General features: G+C 34.1%; 1 protein-coding gene across 12 annotated transcripts in view; it reads right to left on the reverse strand.

Moving 5' to 3' along the window:
• The window catches only part of MYT1L (myelin transcription factor 1 like), a 692,774-nt gene that overhangs the window by 260,636 nt on the left and 408,786 nt on the right, over positions 1-23,352 (reverse strand). For all 12 annotated transcript variants that reach the window (XM_051976041.1, XM_051976033.1, XM_051976034.1 and 9 more), the window contains 3 exons: positions 1,411-1,465; positions 1,195-1,228; positions 827-889 (listed from right to left, as the gene is read on the reverse strand). In XM_051976041.1, coding sequence (XP_051832001.1) covers positions 827-889; positions 1,195-1,228; positions 1,411-1,465 — 152 coding nt within the window. The remainder of the gene's footprint in view (positions 1-826; positions 890-1,194; positions 1,229-1,410; positions 1,466-23,352) is intronic.

A 23,352-nucleotide genomic window follows, 5' to 3' on the forward strand; every position in this document is an offset into this window, starting at 1 on the left:
TCTGGGGGCTACCACACTGCAGTATTTCAAATCTTGCTTCGCACCCCATCTCAAGTAAAAAACATAGAAAGAATAGATTGCTGTATAACTTTCAGCTAATTTCCCAGTAATAATCTAAACACATTCTTTTCCCATTAAGGAGCTAGCATAATACTCTTTATGACCATAATATAGTCACTTGGATCTCCAAGTCTTATTATCATTGATCTGTCCCAGATTTTGACCTTTGAAGCTAACCTTATCACGTGACTATCTCTGTTTCAAAGCCTATACTTTGTTTTCCAAAATTAACTTAAATGACAGAAGTCATAATAGCACAAGAATGTCACTAAGGGCACATTTTCATTTGCCATACATGATTTACAGATCCATTATAATGAAAATGAGAGAAAATAGAAGGAAGAAACTAGAGTTCTCAAGGGTGGGGGATGGGGGTCATTTCAGCTATGATAATCATTTTAACATTGCAAGAAAAATATATATCAAAATGAGTGAAGATATCTGTGTGTGTATATACACATGTAACTTCTGACTAATCCAAATTTGATCTGACTTTTGTATTATTATGACTTTATGCCATGCAGAGATGGTAACACTAGTTCACCTTCTAAGAAACACTGTAATTGTCTGAGACAAGGGAGGGACGTTCAAAGGAAAAGAGGAAGGGAAAAAAATTCCCCCAAACGCAAATACAAAATGAATTGTTTTCCAAAAACATTCAGCTAGTCAGTTTTGTCTTTTGGTTCCAGTCATTTAACAAAGTCACCAAAGACAAGATGGTTATCAAACATTTCCAGTTATATTGTGGAAAGAACACCAGTATTACCTTCTGTGTCTTGCATATTTGCCACTAACGTGACCGCTACCATCACAGCCAGGAGTGGGGCAGCTGAAAAAAGGAAAAGAATTAATTACAGAGGTGTTGTGTGCTGCGGAGAGATTATACTAAAAGCAGTCAGTAGGTTTTGCTGAGATGGAGGACAACAAAGACGGAAAAAGAAAAATCAAATAACTGAAGGGGGAAAAAGAAGGGAGGGGGGTGCTTTTTATTAGCAAGTCTCAGGGGAATTAATTTCATCAGTGCAGCAGGGCATGAGCAAAGCACCAATGAACTTGAAAGTGCATTATACCCATTAAAAGGCATGAATTTTCTAAATTGCTAATGGGGATACATTTTACACTCAGAGCACTAACCTGAACAGCTCCTGTATGGCTGGTTCCACGGGAACTGCAGAAAGATGGAAAATATATAAAAATTTATCATCTATTACAAGTACCCCTCTTCTAGAGAAAATTAGCAAAAAGGTTGTGTAAAAGCAAGGGTCAGAATGAATCGTGCAAAGAGATTCTGGAGGATGAAGGTCACCCTGAGCAGAAGCCTCCAGTGATTTAGTGAAATAGCAGACTTACCTCGAACCCCTTTGGAGCGTGTGCGATGGCGTTTCTCGTCGGCATCCACCTCCATCTGGGAATAGATTAGCAGGCAGTCAATGTTCTTATCCTGCATGCACAGACTATCAATGTACTGAGTGGTACCAGCTCCCTCACCATTTATTGACAATATTTTAATTCCATTTTATTCTGCAAAGTGAAGTCTCTGGAACGGGTGGGAATGGAAGAATGAGTTTCAGGAAACCTAGATATATTATATAATGTCAAACACTGCCTGCCCCCCTCTCAAAAAAAAAGTGCTATCATAGGCAATATTTAATCAACCTTTTTTTGGGGGGGGATATTTTAAAAAATGAAAATACATTACTATTCTTTAAATTCTCCCCCCCCCCAAGTTACTTTGAGATGTACTTTGGAATATGTATGTCACTCAGACTTAATTTAAGAGTTGGAAGAGAAGGCAGAAGCTCCTTAGTTCAATTTGTACCTGAACAGGAATTCCCTCTTCATCATCCTGACCCCTCTTCTTTCGTGAGGACTCTTAAAATATGAGTCTCTTCAGGGTGGCAGTTACATGTATGCCTCCTATTACATATCTATATCTAAGGCCACAGGAGAGAATTCTTTAAAAAAATTCTTTAATTTTTTTTTTTTTGGTTTGAGAATTCTTAAATAACATGATCACTAGCTGTGGAATTTAAAATGAATTAAAAAAAAAAAAAGCTTAAAGACACATTTCCCATAAACAAAAGCATGTGGGATGACCAAATAGGAACAAAAGTCAAAGCAAATAGGAAGAAGGAAAGGAGGGGGGAAAGGAGTAAGAGATAGAGGAAAAAAGAGAAGAAAGGAAGAAAAACACAGGAAGGGAAAGGGAGAAGAAAAAATGGATGGAAAGAAAGAGAGAGAAAGAAAGGGAGGGAAAGAGGGACAAAGGGAAATAGAGAAAAAGAAAGAGAAGAAGAGAGGAAGAGAGAGAGGAAGGAAGAGAAGAAAAAAGGAAACAAATACCTCATATCCCATCTAATTGAACTAAACTTCATTTTCATTCATACTAACAAATCAGATGTTTGTATGAATAGATTTGGATACTTCATTATAAGCATGTAATAACATATATGTGCAATAATTTTTTAAATATATTAATAATACACAACAGCAGATCTACTTTATTGTAAAATCCTACTTATTATACCAGAATGGCCAATAAGTGATAAGCCATTGGAATGACTGTTCATATCTAACTAAAGTTCTCTGAGCTGTTATTTCTCTGCCCTTTTCATGTGTCCATTCAGATTTGTAAGCAGAATGAAGTTGTCGAATACAGACATATATAGTTTACTATGGTTCTAATACTATAGAGTAACAGACTTCTTAGGCTGGTTGGGTTTCGTAGACAGTTCCAACCAGTTTGACTTGATAAATTATATCAATTGTATTGATGAATAAGCCTTTATTCAGTGCCTGCTATATGGTCATTGCTGTGCTTGGCTTTGGGGATACAAATAGAAAAATGAAACAACTCTTGCTTTCAAGAGGCTTATATTCCATATACAGAAGGAAGCTGTGTTATGGCCCACATAATATAAAGATATGTCAAAGAAGGACATATCTCCCTTTCTCCCAGTAGAGAAAAATCACAGAAAAAGTTTTTACAAAAAATATTCAGTCAATACCAATAGTTGCCCACTGCCCCATTTCTATAAAATATTTGTGACTTTTTTTCTATGCATGTATCAGGAGTCTCCATTATCAAAATATAACTAGGAATAGGCAGACTTTCTTAGATATTTTCCATAGCAGATGACATCTTTTAGAAATCATTTTTAAAGTGCTAATAAGCCTTTCTCAATTCTGAATCAAGTTGGGGGAACTATTTTTAACTATTCTGTACCACTGTACAGTATTTGCTATATAATCAACTTCCAGTTATTTGAGAAAAATAATTCATGGGGATGGGATAACCTGAAAAAACAAATAGATATGCATATAAAACACTTATAGTTGTAATCCTTTGACCTTATCTTAGCGAGTAGCTTCTACTTTGTTCCCATAAACCATCCTTTCTAGTTTGCTTAAAATTAGCAAATTGATAAATTTGGATTTTACAATCATTCATTTCTTGTAATGACCACTGATGTTGTGAAGATATTACAAGAAGTGAAATGACTTACTATTGGGCAGAAATGGTCTAAAGCATTGTGTATTGTATAGTTGAAGAGTTGTTGTATTTTGTAATAAGGATTTCTAGACATCAACCTCAATATATAATAATCTTGGCATGGAAAAGATCCAGTTCAAATCTTTTGTTTTCATGAGGAAAAGAATTTTATGTTGTGATGTTTAAAAGGTTCAAGAGACATGATTTCTGGATACTTTAATCATTTTATTAATAATGTTAGCATGTTTAATGATAAAAGGATTATCACTTGGTTGTTTCTTTCTTAGACCGAAGATAATCATGGTGGCATGGTTATAGTATTTATAAAATATTTAAAAATCTACCTATTTTTTTAATCTACCCATTTTGCCACTCATAGAAACTATATGAATACAATTAAAAATATTCTTTACAGAAATAAAGACACAGCCAAATAAGTGATGTGATATTTATGATTGTACGATGTCGGTATAATTAAAACAGAAATTATATGGAAATTAATTAATTATTCAATGTCTTGTCAAATTACCAAAAGATTACTTTAGAGAGCCAGAAAAAATAACAAAGTTTGTTTGGAGAAAGACAGGGTCAATATTTTAAAGGGAAATCATGGAGAAAAAGTGGGAAAGAACAAGACTTGGGTTAGGAATACCAGATCTCAGTATACTACAAAAGCAGGGATTTTTAAAACTATTTGGTACTGACTAAAATAAGGGAAAGTCAGCCAGTGGTCAGAGAGACAAATATGATAACAAATCAACTTAATAATATCTTTCCACCAATATGACTAATAGGTCTGTTTCCCAAAGAGATCATCAAAAAGGGAAATTGACTTATATGTGCAAAAATATTGATAGCAGCCCTTTTCATGGTGGCAAAATGTTGGAAACTGAGGGTATGCCCATCATTTGGGGAGTGGCTAAACAAGCTGTGGTATATGAATATAATGGAATACTATTGCTCAATAAGAAATGATGAATAGACAGATTTCAGAAAAAACTCGAGAAGACATGTAAGAATTTATTCAAAATGTAAGAATCAAGAAAACATTGTATATAGTATAAACAACATTGTGTGATGACCAAGTATGAATGATTCAGCTCCATTCAGCAACACAATTATACAAGACAAGTACAAAGTACAAGTACAAAGAAAATGCTATCCACATCCAGATAAAAAAACCAATGAACTCTGAATGCAGATTGAAGCATAATTTTTCACTTACATGTTTTTTCTCCTTTGATCTGCTATTTTTTTTCACAACCATGACTAATAAGGAAATATATATTATATATATACACATATATATGTATATGTATACTTCACATGATGTCAACCTATACACATGTACACACACACACACACACACACAATACATCAAATTGCCATTTTCAAAAGAGAGGAAGATAGAAAGGGAAGAAGAAAAATTTGGATCTCAATATCTTGTAAAAACGAATGCTAAAATTTCATGATGTGTAATTGGTAAAAAAAAATACTATTAAAAAAAAAGAAAATATATATTAACTTTCCATGAAATCGTTCTAAATTAATTAAAAACTAAAAAATAAACATTCACAGTAAATCTAAAGTCCTTGGATGGTTAGAGGAAAATAAAATAGTTTAGTGAAAAGAAATCTAATATCTAACTGAGTTTTACTACATACTTCCTATGACCTTGGACAAATCATTTGACTTGTCCAGATCTCAAGTTCCCTGTCTATAAAGTGAGGATGTTAGTCTTAAATAATCTCTTAACTCCCTTCCAACTTTAAAATCTGTGACTCAAGAAAGAAAGGGAAAGATATGAATTGGGTTATACTTTTAAAGTCATTCTTTCATTTATTCAGTAAACATATCATAGATACCGACTTAACAGTACTATACTTGGTGCTATGCAGAATACAAAGATGAATAAAAATATGGCTCCTTCTATACAATTGCTTCTATTCTACTGAAGAGGATAACACATATACTCAAATAAATAACCATAATACAAAGCAGAAGAAAAAAAAAGTACAAGCAAGAGGCAATGGAAATTCTGAAGAAAGTTCATCTAAGATAAACCATCTTTCTCACTGAACCCTAACATCCTTTCTCCTAATCTTGCTGAATTTATGACCAGCATTCTATCCTGATTTCCCTGGGTCCAAATTCTCTATCTTTAAGGCTCAGAAGCTTCTTCAATTATTCACATCTCCAATCCAGAAAGCTGAAAGCATTCTATCTCTCCTGAAATCTTACTTGAGAACTCTACCTAGATGCAGCTTTTGCTTTCACAACATCTTATCTTGCACATGCTACTCTTCTAATAAATGTCAAGCTGCTGAGAATAAGAAAAGTGGCTAAGTTGAAATTTGTATCTCCTATACTGAGAACAGCTCCCTAAATAGTAGGTGATAAATAAATGTTTGTTGAATCAAATTAAACTCACAATAAGGTACATTTTTGATAGTATTTTTGTACTTTGTGGGTATTTTGGATGACTCAGTTTCTTTATCTATACAGTTTCTCCTTTAAGATGCATAGATTAAATTTCTCACAGGAAAAGTAGTATGATTGTAAGATGAGACTATAAAAATGAAACCATATTGTTAAAGTAATACTATCAGCATTATGCAGGTTCTGGTTAGAATTCTATGGTCATTTTAGGGCTTAATGATTTAAAAGTGATGTTAAAATATCCACACAAGCCAGAAATAAAAATAATTCTGAGTTAGAATAAAGATACAATAACTTGGTATTTTTTCAAGAAAAACCTAGTCTTCTTAAATACATAACAAGTAGATTCATGATAGTAGAGTTTATTTCTCTCAAGGTTACTACAGCAAAAACAAGTTGATTTTATGACACTCCATATCTCCCAAACCTACCTATACTCTTGTGTCTTCCCTCCAAATTGTAGAAATTCTGGGGTTAAATCCCATCTTTGGATAGGATTCAATTTACTTTCAAATCACTAAAGTTTTTTTTTGTCTATAATGTGATAGCTTGGACTAGATAACTTCTAAGGTTTACTTGAAAGCCTAAGATCTTATATAAAGTATTGGTTTGGCTTGAAGTAATCTTAAGAGACACACTATAGCAATAAGCCAACAAAGAAGCACAGTTCTATTTAATTCAAGAAATACCTATTAAATACTTTTTCCATTCAAGGAACTAAGCCTGGAAATTAAAAATCAAAGCAAAGCAAATCAAAACAAAACAACCTCCCCCCCTTTTTTTTTGCCTTAAGGAGCTTGAATTTTACTTGGTCACAATACAGAGATTTATAATCTAAAAATTTTAAGAGGTGGAGGCGGGGAAGAAATACATTGCAGGAATTAGTCAATAAGCATTTATTATGGGCTCAAGATGTGCTAAGCAACAAGGATACAAAGAAAGACAAAAAAAAAATCCATGTCTTCCAGGATCTAAAGGATAGTCAATGCAAAAGCATAGGCAAAGAAGAAGTGCCAAGTTTAGTAAAAGTAAGAAGGCCTGTTCTAGGGTAATGCAGTATGCACAATAGCAAATAATTGGAAATAAGTTTGTAAAAAATAGCTTAGAACCAGAGTATAAGTCTTTTTAAAGGTGAAGTTGAGGAATAAATTCTGAAATAATGGGTACCTTTGGAGAACAGGGGATCAAAATAACTTTGAAAGGATTGAAATTAGTTTTAGGGCTTCTGAATTGAACTTAAGTCTCTGGATAGCCTTCTAAGCAACTTAGAACAATTAGAAGATATGTTTTGTCTTTTTAATAGGGCTTGGGATCATAGGATAAAGCAGTTGAAACTAAAGTTTCAAACATATAAATGGTTATATTTGTGTAATTGTAAAGTGTTTTCTGTATATATTGTATATACTTTATACTGTATACTATATATGCTTTACCATATATACTATATATACTGTATATTTCTGTATTTTAGAAAAATTGTCAACAATAATAAAGTAATGAGAGATTTCAGGGAATTAGGAAAACAAATGGTTAATTGAGAGAGTTGAAATAACCACATTGACATCAATTTGTGACTCAGTTCTGGAGCTAGTTTAATTTCTACTCAATTATGGGTCTAGTCCAAATTCTGTCCTATGAGAAAACATTATTCAGCTGTGGAAACTGGGAGAAAAACATATTGTATTTTTTGAATCTAGTTCCTGCATGACTGGGAATCTGAACTACCTCCCCCTGATTAGAGATTTTAAGAAAGAATTTAGATTATACTCAACAGAAAACCAGTCAAATGCAAAGACTAATGCAAAGAATTTTCTTATAATTGTATATCTCAAGCAAGCCATATGTCTTATCTGAAAACTGGCCCCATCTGTATCAATCAGTTATTGTTTCCACATTCCCTTGATTGTTTGTGGATAGTTGGGGAGTGGGGAATTTCCTTTCCTGAATTCAGAGAATTTCATCTGTTCACTTTCCCTTTCTCAACTTGCAAAGTTTCTAATCTTGCCTCCAATCAAAAGTCAGATTACCTAATGTGTAGTTTTCTTTTAACTAATTGGCATTATTTGAATAATTGTCTTTGATGTATAAAAGTCTAACTCTCCATGTATTGAGGGTCCAGGCTTAAGTTGAGAAGATATGGTCCCATTTTGTTAAGCAATTGGCATGTACATTGCTTAATAAATCACTATGTTTGGAAGATAGAACCTTTATTTTCCTAAATCATTTCATCTTTCACCTGCCACAGAAAAGGACTCTGTTTGCATAGGTAAGCACACAGGTTATACATGCATATATACATATTGTTATGAGTTCAAATGTTGGAGTTCTTGTTCTTCTCAAAACACAGCCGGTTTAGAGGCTTAGAGCCCTCCGAATATCTCCAAATCCAAAGGTTCTGTCCTTCAGCCTCTGCCTCTGCTTTCTTCAGCCTCCAACCAACACAGAGATGGAATGTCTCTCTTGTATCCTTCTGGGGAGCCCAGGCACCAACTACAGTGCTGTGAGATGAAGATGAATCTGGTGGTCCACTGAACTCTCCACTCGTAGCTTCTTCCTCTGTAAACTCTTCGTCTGCCACCAGCCAGACAAGAGGAAAAAATGTATTCTGGAATGGCTGTCTTGCCTTATATGTGAATCTTCTGAGAGAATGGGATTATGGGTTTTCTCACATAGTGCTCTCTGGCCCAAAGAGCTTTAAGGGAGGTGTGGACTCCCTTGAAGTTAGAAAGTGTACTTTGTGAAGCTAGCATACTTGTGGACTCCAATGAGTAAAGGTGTGAACACAAGCCTTGTATTAATTAGTTCTACTTAGTACCTTGTTTCAGGTTCTGGCCAAAATCTTCTTGTAAGATTAGATCAACTCTAATTAATTAGCAGTTAGTAAGGATTCCAACAACATATATGTAAAGATACATGCAAACACACCAACATACTCATATTAAGAATGATAGAAGTAGTTATAAACTTTAAATATTGGAAAGAGCTGAGAGTTTTTCCTAATGCAATCCACTTATTTTACATTCACTAAACATTTATAAATCCCTTATTCTAAGGACGTATGCTAAGCTTTGGTAAAGGAAAAAAACAGTGCTTTCCTTCAAGGAGCCTACAATCTAATGGGAAGGAGGAAGATAAAATGCAAAAGAGAGCTGTAGGGAATAGAGAAAGAAGAGGCATGATGGAATATCCCAAAGGACTGTACCTGGATGGGAAATGAGATAGCTAGCCAGTTTGGTCTCTTTAAACGAAAGTTTTGAGGAAAAAGCTCTTTGCTCTGCTCTCAAATCAGAGAGGAAGAGGGGACTATGAAGTGGGAGTACCAAGGCTGATTCAATCCTATGGGATGATGAGGTTCCTAGCGAGATGATAGAGAAACTCAGAGGAATGTAACTAGGTGAAAAATGAAAGTGAAGAAATGAGGTTGATCTCTGATTATTTCACTTTTGTTAGGCATTGTTTTTTAAATATGTTTTAAGTTCCTTGAGGGCAAAGATCATTCTCTTTTTCTATTTCCAGTATTCCTTGATATGGTACTGGGCATAGAACATCTGTTCAGCAGGTCATTGATTGATTTGTGTTAGGATGGTTGTGGAGAGAGAAAAAAAAGAACTCATCAAGGATTATGTGAATAAATCACCTAAATGCAGTCTTTAATGGCATACAAGGTTAAAGTTATTATGGAGGCATTAGCTATTGCTTTTAAAAGCTTATAGAAGATAAATGAGTTGCCTAAAGATTGGTAGAAGTCCAAAATCTAAAATATGGAAGGACAAGCTTAAAATTGATTAAAAACATCATTGCATGAATATCAAATTAACTATCAAATAAGCATTGGACAAAATCAAAAGTTGCTGAATTTAAAATATCTTGTTTTGTTTGTCTTAGATCTTTTTTGAAAAATCACGTCATACAAAGCTAATTTAATTTATGTCACTTTTAGGACAGTGACAGGTCTATAGATAGGAGAGAAGCAACAGCTGCTATGTTATCATTAGTGCCACTATTTTTCCTCACAAATGGGGATGCTTAGTCTTGAGCTTAGAAGATGAGATTGTGGGTGGAGTGAAGAATGCTAGCTGATTTCAGGTATTTGATGTGTTGTCATGGGATAGAGACAATTGATTTTCCTTGGCTCCAAAGAAAAGAGATACAGACAATGTGTAGAAATTGTAGGAATAGTAATCTGATTTCAGCACAAGGAAATTTTTCTAACAGTTAGAACCATCTTAAAGTACAGTGCGCTTTTTTTCTTTATTGAGGCCTTCGTGCAATGTCTGAATGATATTAGAGATATTAAACAAGTAGTTACTCTTCAGATATAGGACTTTTCTGAAACTAATATTCTATGATTCTATAAGAGCATAAATGATAAATTAAGATATATTTAGGTAATAAAACTACAGATTTGAAGGATCAATAAAAGAAGAACTATCAGGTTTAGTATTTCAGGACTACTCAATAGTGACATGTTCTTAATTCAATGTTACTCCATATTTCTATCAGTGGATTAAATAAGTTTATAGGCAATATAAAGTTTTCTGATGAGTGGCTGGTAGTTTGAAAGGTATGAAAGATTTTTGAGTAAAAGAATAGCAACCCTCAGACTGAAAAAGTTTAAAGAGTTCTGCTTAGAGGCAGGAATATGGTTTTGATAAATAGAGAAATGCTCTTTCAACTTCAATCAAGTTCATTTTAATAACATTGTCATCTTTTTTAAATTATTTTTTTGAATTAGCAAAAATCTTCCTTCTTTCCCTTTTATTATCCCAAACCTTCCCCAAAGAAAAACAAAATCCTTGTTACAAACATATTAAGTCAAGCAAAAGACATTTCTGCATTGGATATAACCAAGAAAACGTGTCTTATTGTATAGAGTTCATCACCTTTAAATGAATTCTCCTTAATTCTTATTGATCATTACACTCATCAGAGTTCCTATTTTTTAAAAGTTGTCTGTCTTTATAATAATGTTGTCATGGCATAAATTATTCTCCTGATTGTGTTTATTTCACAGTCTTCCTAGGTAACATATTCCAACATATAGTATAATATTCCATATGCCATGATGACTTGGTGAATCATTCTCACGTTGATGATAACCTCTTTAGCTTCCTAATTTTGTCATCACAAAAGAGCCTCTATAAATATATTTTTTAAATAGCCTTATAATTTTTTTTGAGGGGGGAGTAGAGAGGGGAATTAGGACTAATTCTTTTCTTAATCCATCTTCTTATCACATCTTGTCTCTTTTCCTTTCTATTCCTGGTTTAGCAAAATGCATTTTTGTATCCAACTCTGTGTATATTCTTTTCTCTTTGGATACTTCAGATTAGAATGAAGTTCAAGTGTCACTCACTTCCTTTAACTTTTTTTCCCTCTTATACAGACTTCCACTTGTGCACCTAATTATGTGGTATAATGTCTCCTACTCTTTCTTTCCCTTTGCCAAACTATTCCGCTATGTCTGTCTCTCTATTTTTCTTTTGATATCATTAAGACAGAATAGAAACACCTTCAGGCTAATTTTCTTGATACTTGCAATATTTTTTCCTTGACCTGAAAATAGCAGAATTTAGCTGTAACATTGCTGGGAGTTTTATTTTGAGATCTTTTTCAGGAGGTGATAGATGCATTCTTTCAATTTCTATTTTACCCTCTAGTTCTAGAATATCAGATAGCTTTACTTGATAGTTTCTTGAAAGGTGATGCCCAGGCTCTTTATTTTTTTTTGATCATGACTTTTTGGTAGACCAATAATTTTTAAATTCTCTCTCCTGGATCTATTTTCCAGGTCAGTTGTTTTTCCAATGAGATATTTCATTATTTATTTATTTTGATTTCTTATAAAGTCATTAGCTTCCATTTGCTCAGTCCTATTTTTTAAGAATTATTTTCCTCAGTGAGCTTTTTACCTCCTTTCCCAATTGGCTAATTTTGCATTTAAGGCTGTTTTCTCTTCATTAGCTTTTTGAATTTCTACCTCTCTCAATTCTTTCCTCTATCTCTCTTACTTGATTTCCAAAGTCGCTTTTGAGCTCTTCCATGGGCTAAGCGCAATTCATATTTTTCTTGGAGGCTTTAGATATAGGATTTTTGACTTTATCATCTTCTGAGTGTGTGTTTTGATATTCCTTGTCACCATAATAACTTTCAATGATCAGAAACTTTTTTTTTGTTTTCTGCTTATTTTCCTAGCCTGTTACTCAGCTTTTAACTTTTCATTAAAGTAGGGCTCTCTTTCCAGGATGGAGGATGTTTGTGCAGCTGTTTTCAGAAATCCTTTAGAACTTGACCACAAGCACTCTTTTCTTCTCTGGAGCTTTTAGGTATGTCCCTGCCCCACTGATGCTGTAAGATCTAGTGTGCTGACCAGGGCTGTGTTGAGACTGCACACCAGACACCCACCTCATTGCCCCGGACTCTGTCCACTGACTTTCTGAGACCTCTCTTGTGTCCCCGGGCTGAGAAGTCTAGAAACAGGAGCAGTTTGGGGGAAAGGTTGGGCAAGTTTCTGCCTTTACTCTGCAATCATAGCTCCCAGTTCCCTTTTCTCTAGACTTTTTCTATGGTCCCTGATGATAAGTTTTAAGGGGACACACACACACACATACACACACACACACTCTTCATATTAGAATGAAAACAATTTCCTCTATATGAAAGCCCCTACTTCTCTATGAAGCTGAATATTTTCAATCCATCAGGGCCCAGCATAATTTTTTTCCTATATTTTTCTTGCTTATTCCAGCCTACAGTGACCTATCACTTCCCTGAAAGGAAGAATCTCAGATTTGGAAAGGTATGGAGAACCAGGAATTAAGGAGTCAGGAAAAAATGAAAAATTCCTACCCTCAAGGAGCTTACATGCTACTGGAAACAAAAAAAAAACATGCACACAGGAAATACAAATAAAATAGATAAAAAGTTATTTCCAAGAAAAAAAAAGTTCTAGTCCCTGAGATGATCCAAAAAGTCTTCCTAGAGAATATGGAAGTTGAGCTGAACTTTAAAGGAAACTAAGGTTTCTATAAGGCAGAAGTCAGGATGAATTCCAGGCATGGGGTATAACCCATAAAAAGACATGAAGGTGGGAAATGGAATATCATGAATAGAAAACAGGAAATAAGTTAGTTTGACTGGAATATAGAGAACTTGGAGAGAAATATAGATTAAACTTAGGAGGGGTAGAATTTGTATTTTATTCTAGGGGTAAGAGGGAAGCACTACAGCTTTTTGAACTGGAGAATATCATGTTCAGATTTGGATTTGGGAAGATTCAGTAATATTTATTTAGAATACAGATTGGAGAGGGGAAAATATAGTCAAAGATACAAAATTTGCTAATTTATTAAGATACGAATTTACAGTAGACTAGAAGACAGGTGATGAAGACCTAAATAAGGATGGTAACATAGTCCATCTTTACTGAACACTTTTAATATAGAATTGACTACCTCCCAAGACAACTTACTCTACTTTGTAAAGATCCCACTTTTAGAGGTTTTTAAAAAAATATTAGTTTAATTCTGCCTCTCTTTGACATATCTTTTTTTTTTGGTTAAACTTCTTGAGGTTATCAATAACTGATACCTCTTACTTTCTTCATACTCTTTTCTTAGCTCTTGATAGTTTGTTTTTTGACTTCTGAATAAACTGAAATGGCTATCTCCAAAGTTACAAAAAGGACTTAATTGCCAAATCCAATAACCTTTTCTCAATTCTCATTCTTCTTGACCTCTCTGCAGACCCTGGTCTCTTTCAAGATTTCCATGACATTACATTACTCTGTATCTCTTACTAATTACCTGATCACTCCTCAGTGTCCTTTGCTGGAGTTTCATCTACACTACCATTTACCCAGAATTACAGTCTGGGTCTCATCCTAGATTTCTCATCCAATCTTTTGTTAAGTTCAGTCAATTTTATCTTTAGCATCTTTAGTGTATGTCCTTATCTTTCCTCTGATGCTGCTACTATCTGGATGCAGACCTTTATCATGTCATACTTAGACTATTTCAATAGAATTTTGGTTGATTTCCCTATCTCAAGTTTCTTGACTTCAATTTACTGTCCATTCATTTGTCAAATTAATCTTCTTACAGCACATCTCACCATGTCACACTCTTATTCAGTAAAAATCAGGATTGTTTCTAGGATCAAATGTAAAATTTATTGTTTTACCTTTGGCCCCCTCTGGTTTTCTTAAGACTTAATAATCCTCATATATTCTGCAATGATAAAAAAAACCCACTGACATTGGTTTCTTTCTTTTCCTAAAATACAACTCCTCCTGAATCTGAATTTTCTCTGCTTCTCCTCAAGTCTGGAATTCTTTTCCTTCTCATCGCTACCTGATGACTTTCTTGACTTTCTTTACGACTGAAATTAAATCTCACCTTCTACAAGATGTCTTTATTATTCCCCTTTAATGCCAAATTCCTTCTCTCAATTGATCATCTCCAAATTATCCCTTAGGTATTTTGTTTTTATATAGATGTTTGCACACTGTCTCCCTCATTAGAACACATTGAGAGTAGAGATTGTCTTTTGTTTTTCTTTATATCACAGTATTTGGAAAGTATTTGATATACAGTAGGTATTCAATAAATGATTGTCTCTGGCAAATCTATAGATATTACTCACTAATAGGATTTAGAATTGTGAGGGACAATAGATATAGTTTAAATCCAACCCTTACATTTTACAGATGAGGAAATGAAGGCTTCCATGAGTGTACAAAATGATTCCGGTAAAATAGGAAGTGGGAGAAGCAGAAAAGATTTGAACTCAATTTCTCTGACTCCATAAATAGTATCCTTGTCACATAAATAGTGATTTAAGAACTATGAAGACTAATATTTATACCACTCTTTTTGTATCAGCAAAAAATTGAGAAATTTAGAGAATGTTCATTAATTGGGGAATGGCCGAAAGAAGTTATAATAGAATACTAAAAGTTATAAGGTTTTGATGGAATACTATTGCACTATAATAAATGTCAAATAGGATGGTTTCAAAAAAATATGAAAAGACCTTCACTCAGTAGAGAGTGAAGTCCGAAGAACCTGGAAATCATAGTATACAGCAATAGCAATATTATAACAATGATCAACTGTGAATGACTTTTTCTGTTCAGTACAGTGATTCAAACAATTTCAAAAGATTCATGATGAACAATGCTACCCACCTCAAGAGAGAACTAATGAACTCTAAGTGCAAATTAAAATATAGGTTTTTTTCTACTTTATTTTCCTTGCTTTTTAAAAAAAATGGCTAATATAGAAATGTTTTGCACAATTTCATATGTATAATTGATATTTTGCTAGACCCCTAAATAGGTGTGGGAGAGGCTAGAGGAAGAGAGAGAATTTGGAAAAAAGGAATATTAAAATATATAAATAATAATATTTAGTTTCCTTTCCTGGAATATGGGGATAATGATAGCCCCAACCTCATAGGGCCGTACTGAGAACCAAATAAAAGAATGTTATGTACAAAGTAGTATAGAAATCTTGGCTACAATTAGTTTAGTCTCTTATTCCCCCTCAACCAACTCCTCCTCCCTCACAGTACACTGCACAGTATAGATGTTTAATATATATTTGCTGATTAAATAACACTAAAATTTTCTACAGGAAAGGGTATATTTACATAGACACGATGATATATCAGTGGATTAGGATTTTGCTAATATCAATAGCATGTTCTCTTAAGTCTAGGGATCATAGAATTAAGAGCTAACAGGGACCTTAGAGATAAGATAATACAACCCCCTCATTTTACAGATGGCTCAGGCTGCAATTTCAAAGTTCCCATCAAAGCACCCAGTCTCATAGCAACTAGAAGTGGCAAAACAACACTGTTCTGGAAGAATAGCATCTGGGGTTGCTCTTTTCCCTCAGGCTTTGGAGAAGCAGTAGTGGGAGATGGAACATGGGACAAACCACACATTGGGTTGGGTAGATTTAGTTCTACTATTTCCATTTGCTTATTTATTTCCATATCAGAGGATTAGGATTTCTTTCTAAAATGGACACATGCCTTAAAGGGAAGAAATTTTTTAATCAAAGCTTTGATAAATCAATGATAATATGGTTGTCAATATTTATCTCCTTACAAGGACATTTAGTGATATTTTATAAGGACCTAAAGACTGATATCAGGTCCTTGAATGTAAAGTATAGTCATGGTGCATAGCCATAGAGAAGCTTATTATCACTTAAGGTTTTACTTAATTCTACTCAAAACTTCTTCCCAATCCCATGATTTTGCAAATGTCATTTCTCACGAAGAGAGCTTCCCCTTCCCTCCAAAAACATTCCCATGTTGATGTCTTTCTTTTCCTTTCAAATTCAGTTCAGGTACAGTCTCCTCTATGAAGGACACTCTAAAATACTTCCTCTCTCTCTATTATTCTCAGTGCAGATTATCTGGACCTCTCCTTTGGGTTTATTTTACTTTACCTTGTATTGGTCTGTATAGGTCAGCTTCCACTGACATAGCAACTCACTCTACCAATGCAGATTGGCAATTCATCTTGAACCTCTAGTTTTGGAGCATTTGTTTAGGGAATAGGAGAGAGTTACATGCTTTGGGTATAGTTTCAAAGCTAGCATGTGTCAGAACAAAGAATTAAATCCAAGGAACCCTGAATCTAATAGCCCTCTATTGATGGTGGTTGTTGTTTGTCCTTCAGTCTCAAAGAGGACCATGACATCAGGGAGATCATGCTGTAACATGCAAGTGAATTGGATTTAAGTGAGGGAGGACTGTGCTAGGTCACCTGCTTCATTTTCCCCTCCAGAGCCATCTGGATATAGTGGCAAGATATAGATTAAGGTGCCTAGAGATGGTTCTGGATGAAACTGGAGACCATGGCCTTTTTAAGCTAAGGTCTTCAATAGTTTCAATTTGACTAAAGCCTCACTCATTTTTTTAAGCTAAGGTCTTCAATAGTTTCAATTTGACTAAGGCCTCACTCATTTGGTGATTAAAACTAGGTAGCAATTGAGGCAAAGACAATCCTCTTTAGAGTAAATGAATGAATGAATGAATGAATCAAAGCAAAAATGACTGCTGTTTATATTTAATCAGAGTCAATCTGGACCAAATGGGACTTGGCTTAGGATATATTGGTGGCCAGTTAGACAAATATCGCTTTTAGTTTAAGGCCTTTACAATACTCCAAATAGTCTCTCTCTCTCTCCTTGTGTATGCTTATTTTTCCCTATAGCAGAATGATAGAATTGCAGAATTCATACTTGGAAGGGACCTATTCAGATACCTACTTCATTCCATACCTTAAAGAAAATAGATTCTATAATGGAGTGATCAGCCAATTTCTGCCTAAAAGCGTCTAAGAGATAAAATCCTACCTCAAGCATCCTAATCTGCATTTGTAGAATTCTAATTGTTAGAAACTTTCCCACTCAGCTGCTTTTCTGCGCTTCAATATGCCCCTGAACTCTTTTCATCTTGTAAGATAATTTCATTCCTGAAACTTTTGAAAGTATCTTTTGCCCTGGGCCTCCTCCCGGTGATGGGAGTGTGGTAGGCTTCTCCTAGAACATCCTTTTAAGAACCCAGGCTAGCTAGTTCCTTGTTTTCTACCATGCTGCTTTCCTCTCTATTTCTCTATCATTTTCCAGATAACTACATCCCTGAATTCCATCTTGGCAGACTTCTTTGCTTCTAGGGACATGTCCCTTTGATTATATGTCTCTTGCTGACACCTTCCTTTAAGAAGACTGCTATATAGTATTAGCACATTATTTGAGTTCTACAAAATAGTGCGGAAATCTTAATACTTGTATCTGAATAATTCAATGGGAGTAAAACAGCATTAGAAAAAATAAATCAGAAGCAAAAGTAAAGAACTTTGCTTAAAAAACATGGAATGTGCCAATATGGCATAGAATCTTTCATCTGGAAGAAGCCTTAGGGATTCAATAGACAATTCTAATTCTTCAATTGAAGAAGATGAAGCCCAAATTAATAAAGTAATTTGTTTATATACCTAATTAATGAAAAAGGTAGGGCTAAAATCTAGGTCTTTTGACTTCATTTTACTGTTTTTGTTTGTTTGGTTTTTTTGCTAAAACATGCTGTACAATGTATTTTGTCTTGTCCATAAGGCCAATTGTCTATTCCAAGCCAGAAATTACATAGATTTCAAACTTTGCTCTCTTATTCTTAATACACACAAAACAATTCTTAATTTCCTTCACTCAGGCTCCTTGAAAGTAGTTAGAAGACTAAACATGCTGATAAAAATATCTGACGTATAAAATTTAAATTTAAGAATTAGAACACTGATCTTCAAACTATTAGGATACAAAGTCACAAAAATATTAACATAAAAAAATTTCTCAAAAGTGAGGCTTGGCAATCTAGTTCCTTTTCCTTTGTTTCTTCAATTGGATAAAGGCATATACAACTTGCAATGTAACAATATAATGATCCTGGGTCTTGTTTTCTGTTTCTAATAGAATATAAAATTATGTTTTTAAGGAAGAAGAAAACATGACTTTATAATCCACTGAAAGCAAATATAAAAACTTAAGGGGGAAGGAAAATATCTTCCTAGTTGATGGTCAGTCTGTTCTTAAGCATAGTATGGATAAATAAGACAAACTTGAGGAGTAAAGATTCCTTCATAAGAAAGTATGCCCAATTTTATTTATTTCATTTGCATTTAAAGAGACCTTTTAAATTCCGAGAAGTCCTATTCTTGTCATTTTATTTTTAAAATCTGAAGAAGCAGACTTAAGGCTAATTAAAATGTAGAAAAAAAGGCAAAGGTAAGAAAATAATATTTCATTTTAGTATCTTTTTTTGAGGGGGAAGAGAGAGTATATTCCTACTAAGTGTTTGAAACTCAAGATTTTAGAAAAGGTTTCATACACACACATCCCATATATAAGTAGGGGTGTGTGTGTGTGTGTGTGTGTGTGTGTGTGTGTGTGTGTGTGTGCCCTTTATGGGAAGTCATCTATTCATCCATTCTTCAAACATTCATTAATTACCCACTAAATATCAGGGACTGTGCTAGGTACTAGGTGCTAAAGATATAAATACAAGAGTAAGTCAGTTCTTGTCCTTCATGTTCTTTCTTTTTATATTAAGGACTTAGCAAAGTCTTTCCATTACCAATATTTTCTTGTGTGCCTGTTATAGACAGGATTTCTCTTTTTCCTTATATCATCTATTGGTATTTAAATTTGTATCATGGTTGGAAGGGATATAAATTCAAATCAAAGGGATATCTTTATAATCATGATCATTTAGTATTTTTTAAGGAACTGATATTGATTAGGAAAGCTAGCCATTGGTAGCAGTCTCATATAAATTCAGAAAACTATTTATGGCCACTCTAAGGCACACTCAAACTTTATCCTTTGTAAATGCTTTTCCCTGATCTAAAATGCCCTTGTTTATTACATCTGTCCATTGAAATCTCACTCATTCTTTAAATTCCATACTAGGTTGGCTATGATATTTTAACAACCATATACATACTCTCTTTCTTCTTTGAACTCCTGAGTTGCTCATAACATGCATCTTAAGTTTACCACTCAATTCTTCTCCAAATGAATGAATTTATTCCCAACTTATCTATGTTCAAGGACTTCATGATCTCCAGAAAAATCATCATTCTGCAAGATGAAATGAACTCTGAAACTCTAACTTCCTTCCTCTCAGTTCAGGATTTTGTGGCATCTTAATAAAAGACTGTCAAAACAAATACCTTGTATCTCAATTGGGGGATGCAAAGTAGGACAATGGCTGCATCAATGAACTGTCTTCTGTAACAAGGTGAAGGGATAATGGTGGCCAATAATAGCCTAGTCTTCTAAGAATGAAAAATGTATTGTCTGGTATCAATATGGAAGTATGAGCCTATTTCTCAAACGGTACTGTAGAAAGATGATACTTTACCTTCCTGACAGAGTATATGAAGGCATCATCTTACTGATTGCTTATCTAGAACTAAATGCATATACAGAAAACAAAACAAAGAAACAAAAGAAAAAAAATTTGAGCTAATGGAAGAAATCTTGAACGAAGAGGAAGAAATGCTGCACTTCTGGTTGAGGAGACAGTTATCAGTGACAGCCCCAGGAGATGCTTTTTCTGCCTTCACTTTATACCTGGGCTGCCCTAAGACTGTAAATGCATGGCAGCTATATTTTTCTGACTTTATTATGTTTCTTCTTCCTTGATTTAGGTTGTTGAAATTGATGACCTAACAGATTGTGGCTTTGGGGGCTTCAAAATATTGGAAGAATCTTTAGCAGTACAGCAATGGGAGTCATTAACTGAATCTGCTGGTAGCCATAGCAGTTAAGACAGCTCTAGGGAACAAACTTCTTGAACCAGTCCAGCTGCAAATCAATTTAGCAGCAGACACATTGTACCTAGCAAGCAGGTATCTATTCAGAGGTAAATTTGGTGTAGTGAGTGTTTTATTTGGTCTTATGCTCTTTGAAGATGAATTGAATACAACTTTACATTTGTTATCTCTTATTCTCATTTTTGGATAGCTAGGTGGTGCAATGTCTAGAGACCTGTTTCTGGAGTCAGGAATACCTGAGTTCAAACATGGTCTCAGACACTTACTAGTTATGTGGGCAAATCATTTAAACCCTGTTGGCCCCAATTTTCTCATCAGTAAAATGAGTTGGAGAAAAAAATGGCAACTCACTCTAATATCTTTGCCAAGAACAATCCAACTGGGGTCATGAAGATTTGGATATAACTGGAAAGACTGAACAACAATACATCTCACTGAATGACCTACTTCCCGTCTTTTTAAAATTATACATTATATGTTATAAAATATGATTATATATTATCTATATGTGTGTTTTTATTAGTCTGATGGTATCCTCTACAGCTTCTCTAATAATTTCTTTTTTTTAAATAGGTTTTCATTTACAAGATATATGCATGGGTAATTTTTCAGCATTGACAATTGCAAAATCTTTTGTTCCAACTTTTCCCCTTCTTCCCCCCACCCCTTCCCCCAGATGGCAGGTTGACCAATACATGTTAAATATATTAAAGAGTAAATTAAATACCATATATGTATATATGTCCAAACAGTTATTTTGCTGTACAAAAAGAATTGGACTTTAAAGTATCATACAATTAGTCTGTGAAGGAAATCAAAATTGCAGGTAGACAAAAATAGAGGAATTGGGAATTCTATGTAGCGGTTCATAGTCATCTCCCAGAGTTCTTTCGCTGGATGTAGCTGGTTCAATTCATTACTGCTCTATTGGAAATGATTTGGTTCATCTCATTGCTGAAGATGGCCACATCCATCAGAATTGATCATCATATAGTATTGTTGCTGAAGTATATAATGATCTCCTGGTCCTGCTCATTTCACTCAGCATCAGTTCATGTAAGTCTCTCCAGGCCTTTCTAAAATCATCCTGCTGGTCATTTCTTACAGAACAATACAGAACAGAAAATAATATTCCATGATATTCATATATCACAGTTTTTTTGCCATTCTCCAATTGATGGGCATCCACTCAGTTTCCAGTTTCTGGTCACTACAAAGAGGGCTGCCACAAACATTCTTGCACATACAGGTCCCTTTCCCTTCTTTAAAATCTCTTTAGGGTATAAGCCCAGTAGTAACACTGCTGGATCAAAGGGTATGCACAGTTTGATAACTTTTTGAGCATAGTTCCAAATTACTCTCCAGAATGGCTGGATGTATTCACAATCCCACCAACAATGCATCAGTGTCCCTGTTTTCCCTCCAACATTCTGCATTATCTTTCCTGTCATTCTAGCCAATCTGACAGGTATGTAGTGGTATCTCAGAGTTGTCTTAATTTGCATTTCTCTGATTAATAATGACTTGGAGCATCTTTTCATATGGCTAGAAATAGTTTCAATTTCTTGGTCTGAGAATTGTCTGTTCATATCCTTTGACCATTTACTAATTGGCGAAATGCTTGATTTCTTATAAATTTCTCTAATGATTTCTAATGTTTCTTGGTAATGTATCACAGTCTACTCGTGCCAACCATGCTCCTCCCTGTAGTCCTTCAGGTTAGGGTAAATTTAAATATTAATTCTTCTGAAATTGTGGTACAATAGAAGTACTTTTTTTTTTTTTTTGCTGCTATCCTCTAGTTATTCCTGTCACTGTAGAAAAAAGACATAGTGTTTACTTCTACAGGATCATGGATTTAGAGCCATATACAATTTTAGAGATCATCTAGTTCACAGTTCTCAAACAGGTTGTCTTCAGGCTGCCTGCAACCCACAACACTACCAAGTGTAGCTGGATCCAAATTAAAATGTAGTTGGGACATATTTAACAAAATACATACAAATACAATAAAACTCAGATAATACTAATATGTGTTTTTAAAAATCAATATGTGCTGAAGGGATCCTTATATATTATTTAATGGTCCCTGTTTCTAATGCAGTTTGATACCACTGCTCTAATTCAACCCTCTCATTTTATAGAAGAAACTGATCTTCAGAAATATGAAGTGATTTGGTAATGGTGACATAAAATTTGAATATATGTTTCTGAACTTTTAGTCTGATACTTGTTTCTTTAGGTCTCACATTATTAATAACAATATGTAGAGAAACTACAAAAGGAATGGTCACTTCCTTCAAGGTATTCACAAGTTGCAATAAATGAATGCATCTGTTATTTCCCATTTTTGTGACTTAAGTTAACTCAACTGGATTTTTTTTATATTTACATAATTAAATAAAAACCTTTGGGGAAATATTAATTCACCAACCACAAGAGTCATATTTATTTCTGCAACCAAAAAGCTTATGCACCATGGGTAAGCCAAAGGAAATCTCAACATGAATAGAAGGTTAAATGTGAATAATGCCACATAGTATTCAACCATTTGATTTTAGGCAGGGAAAAGGAATTTTAAATACTGAGATGATGGTTTGAGAACTTCAAAAATGGCCCCAGGATATTTGCTTGTAACTGACATCTTGGATTCCCTTCACCCAAGGAGGCATTCCTTATAGTCACATTTGAAGCTTTCAAAGCTAATGAAGCATTTGAAGGATTTAAAAAACTAACTTAAAGTTTCAAAAAGCCTTAAAGATGACTATAGGGAATCCAAAAGGATTGTTACACTTTTGCAAAAAAAAAAATCACATCACAGGCAATTCAATAATTGCTTTGTAAACCTTAAAGCACTATGAAAATGTGAGATGATAATAGAATAATGAAAATTTTCTCTTTTCAAATAGGATGTTGCTTATCATTTTTTTTTTTTTGGTACTCAGAATATTATTTTGAAGTAGCTACAAAGGATGAAATCAAGGTAAAATTACATACTTAGTGACTT

This window comes from Antechinus flavipes, chromosome 2 (assembly GCF_016432865.1).
Source record: "Antechinus flavipes isolate AdamAnt ecotype Samford, QLD, Australia chromosome 2, AdamAnt_v2, whole genome shotgun sequence".
In the NCBI taxonomy this organism is placed as follows: domain Eukaryota; kingdom Metazoa; phylum Chordata; class Mammalia; order Dasyuromorphia; family Dasyuridae; genus Antechinus; species Antechinus flavipes.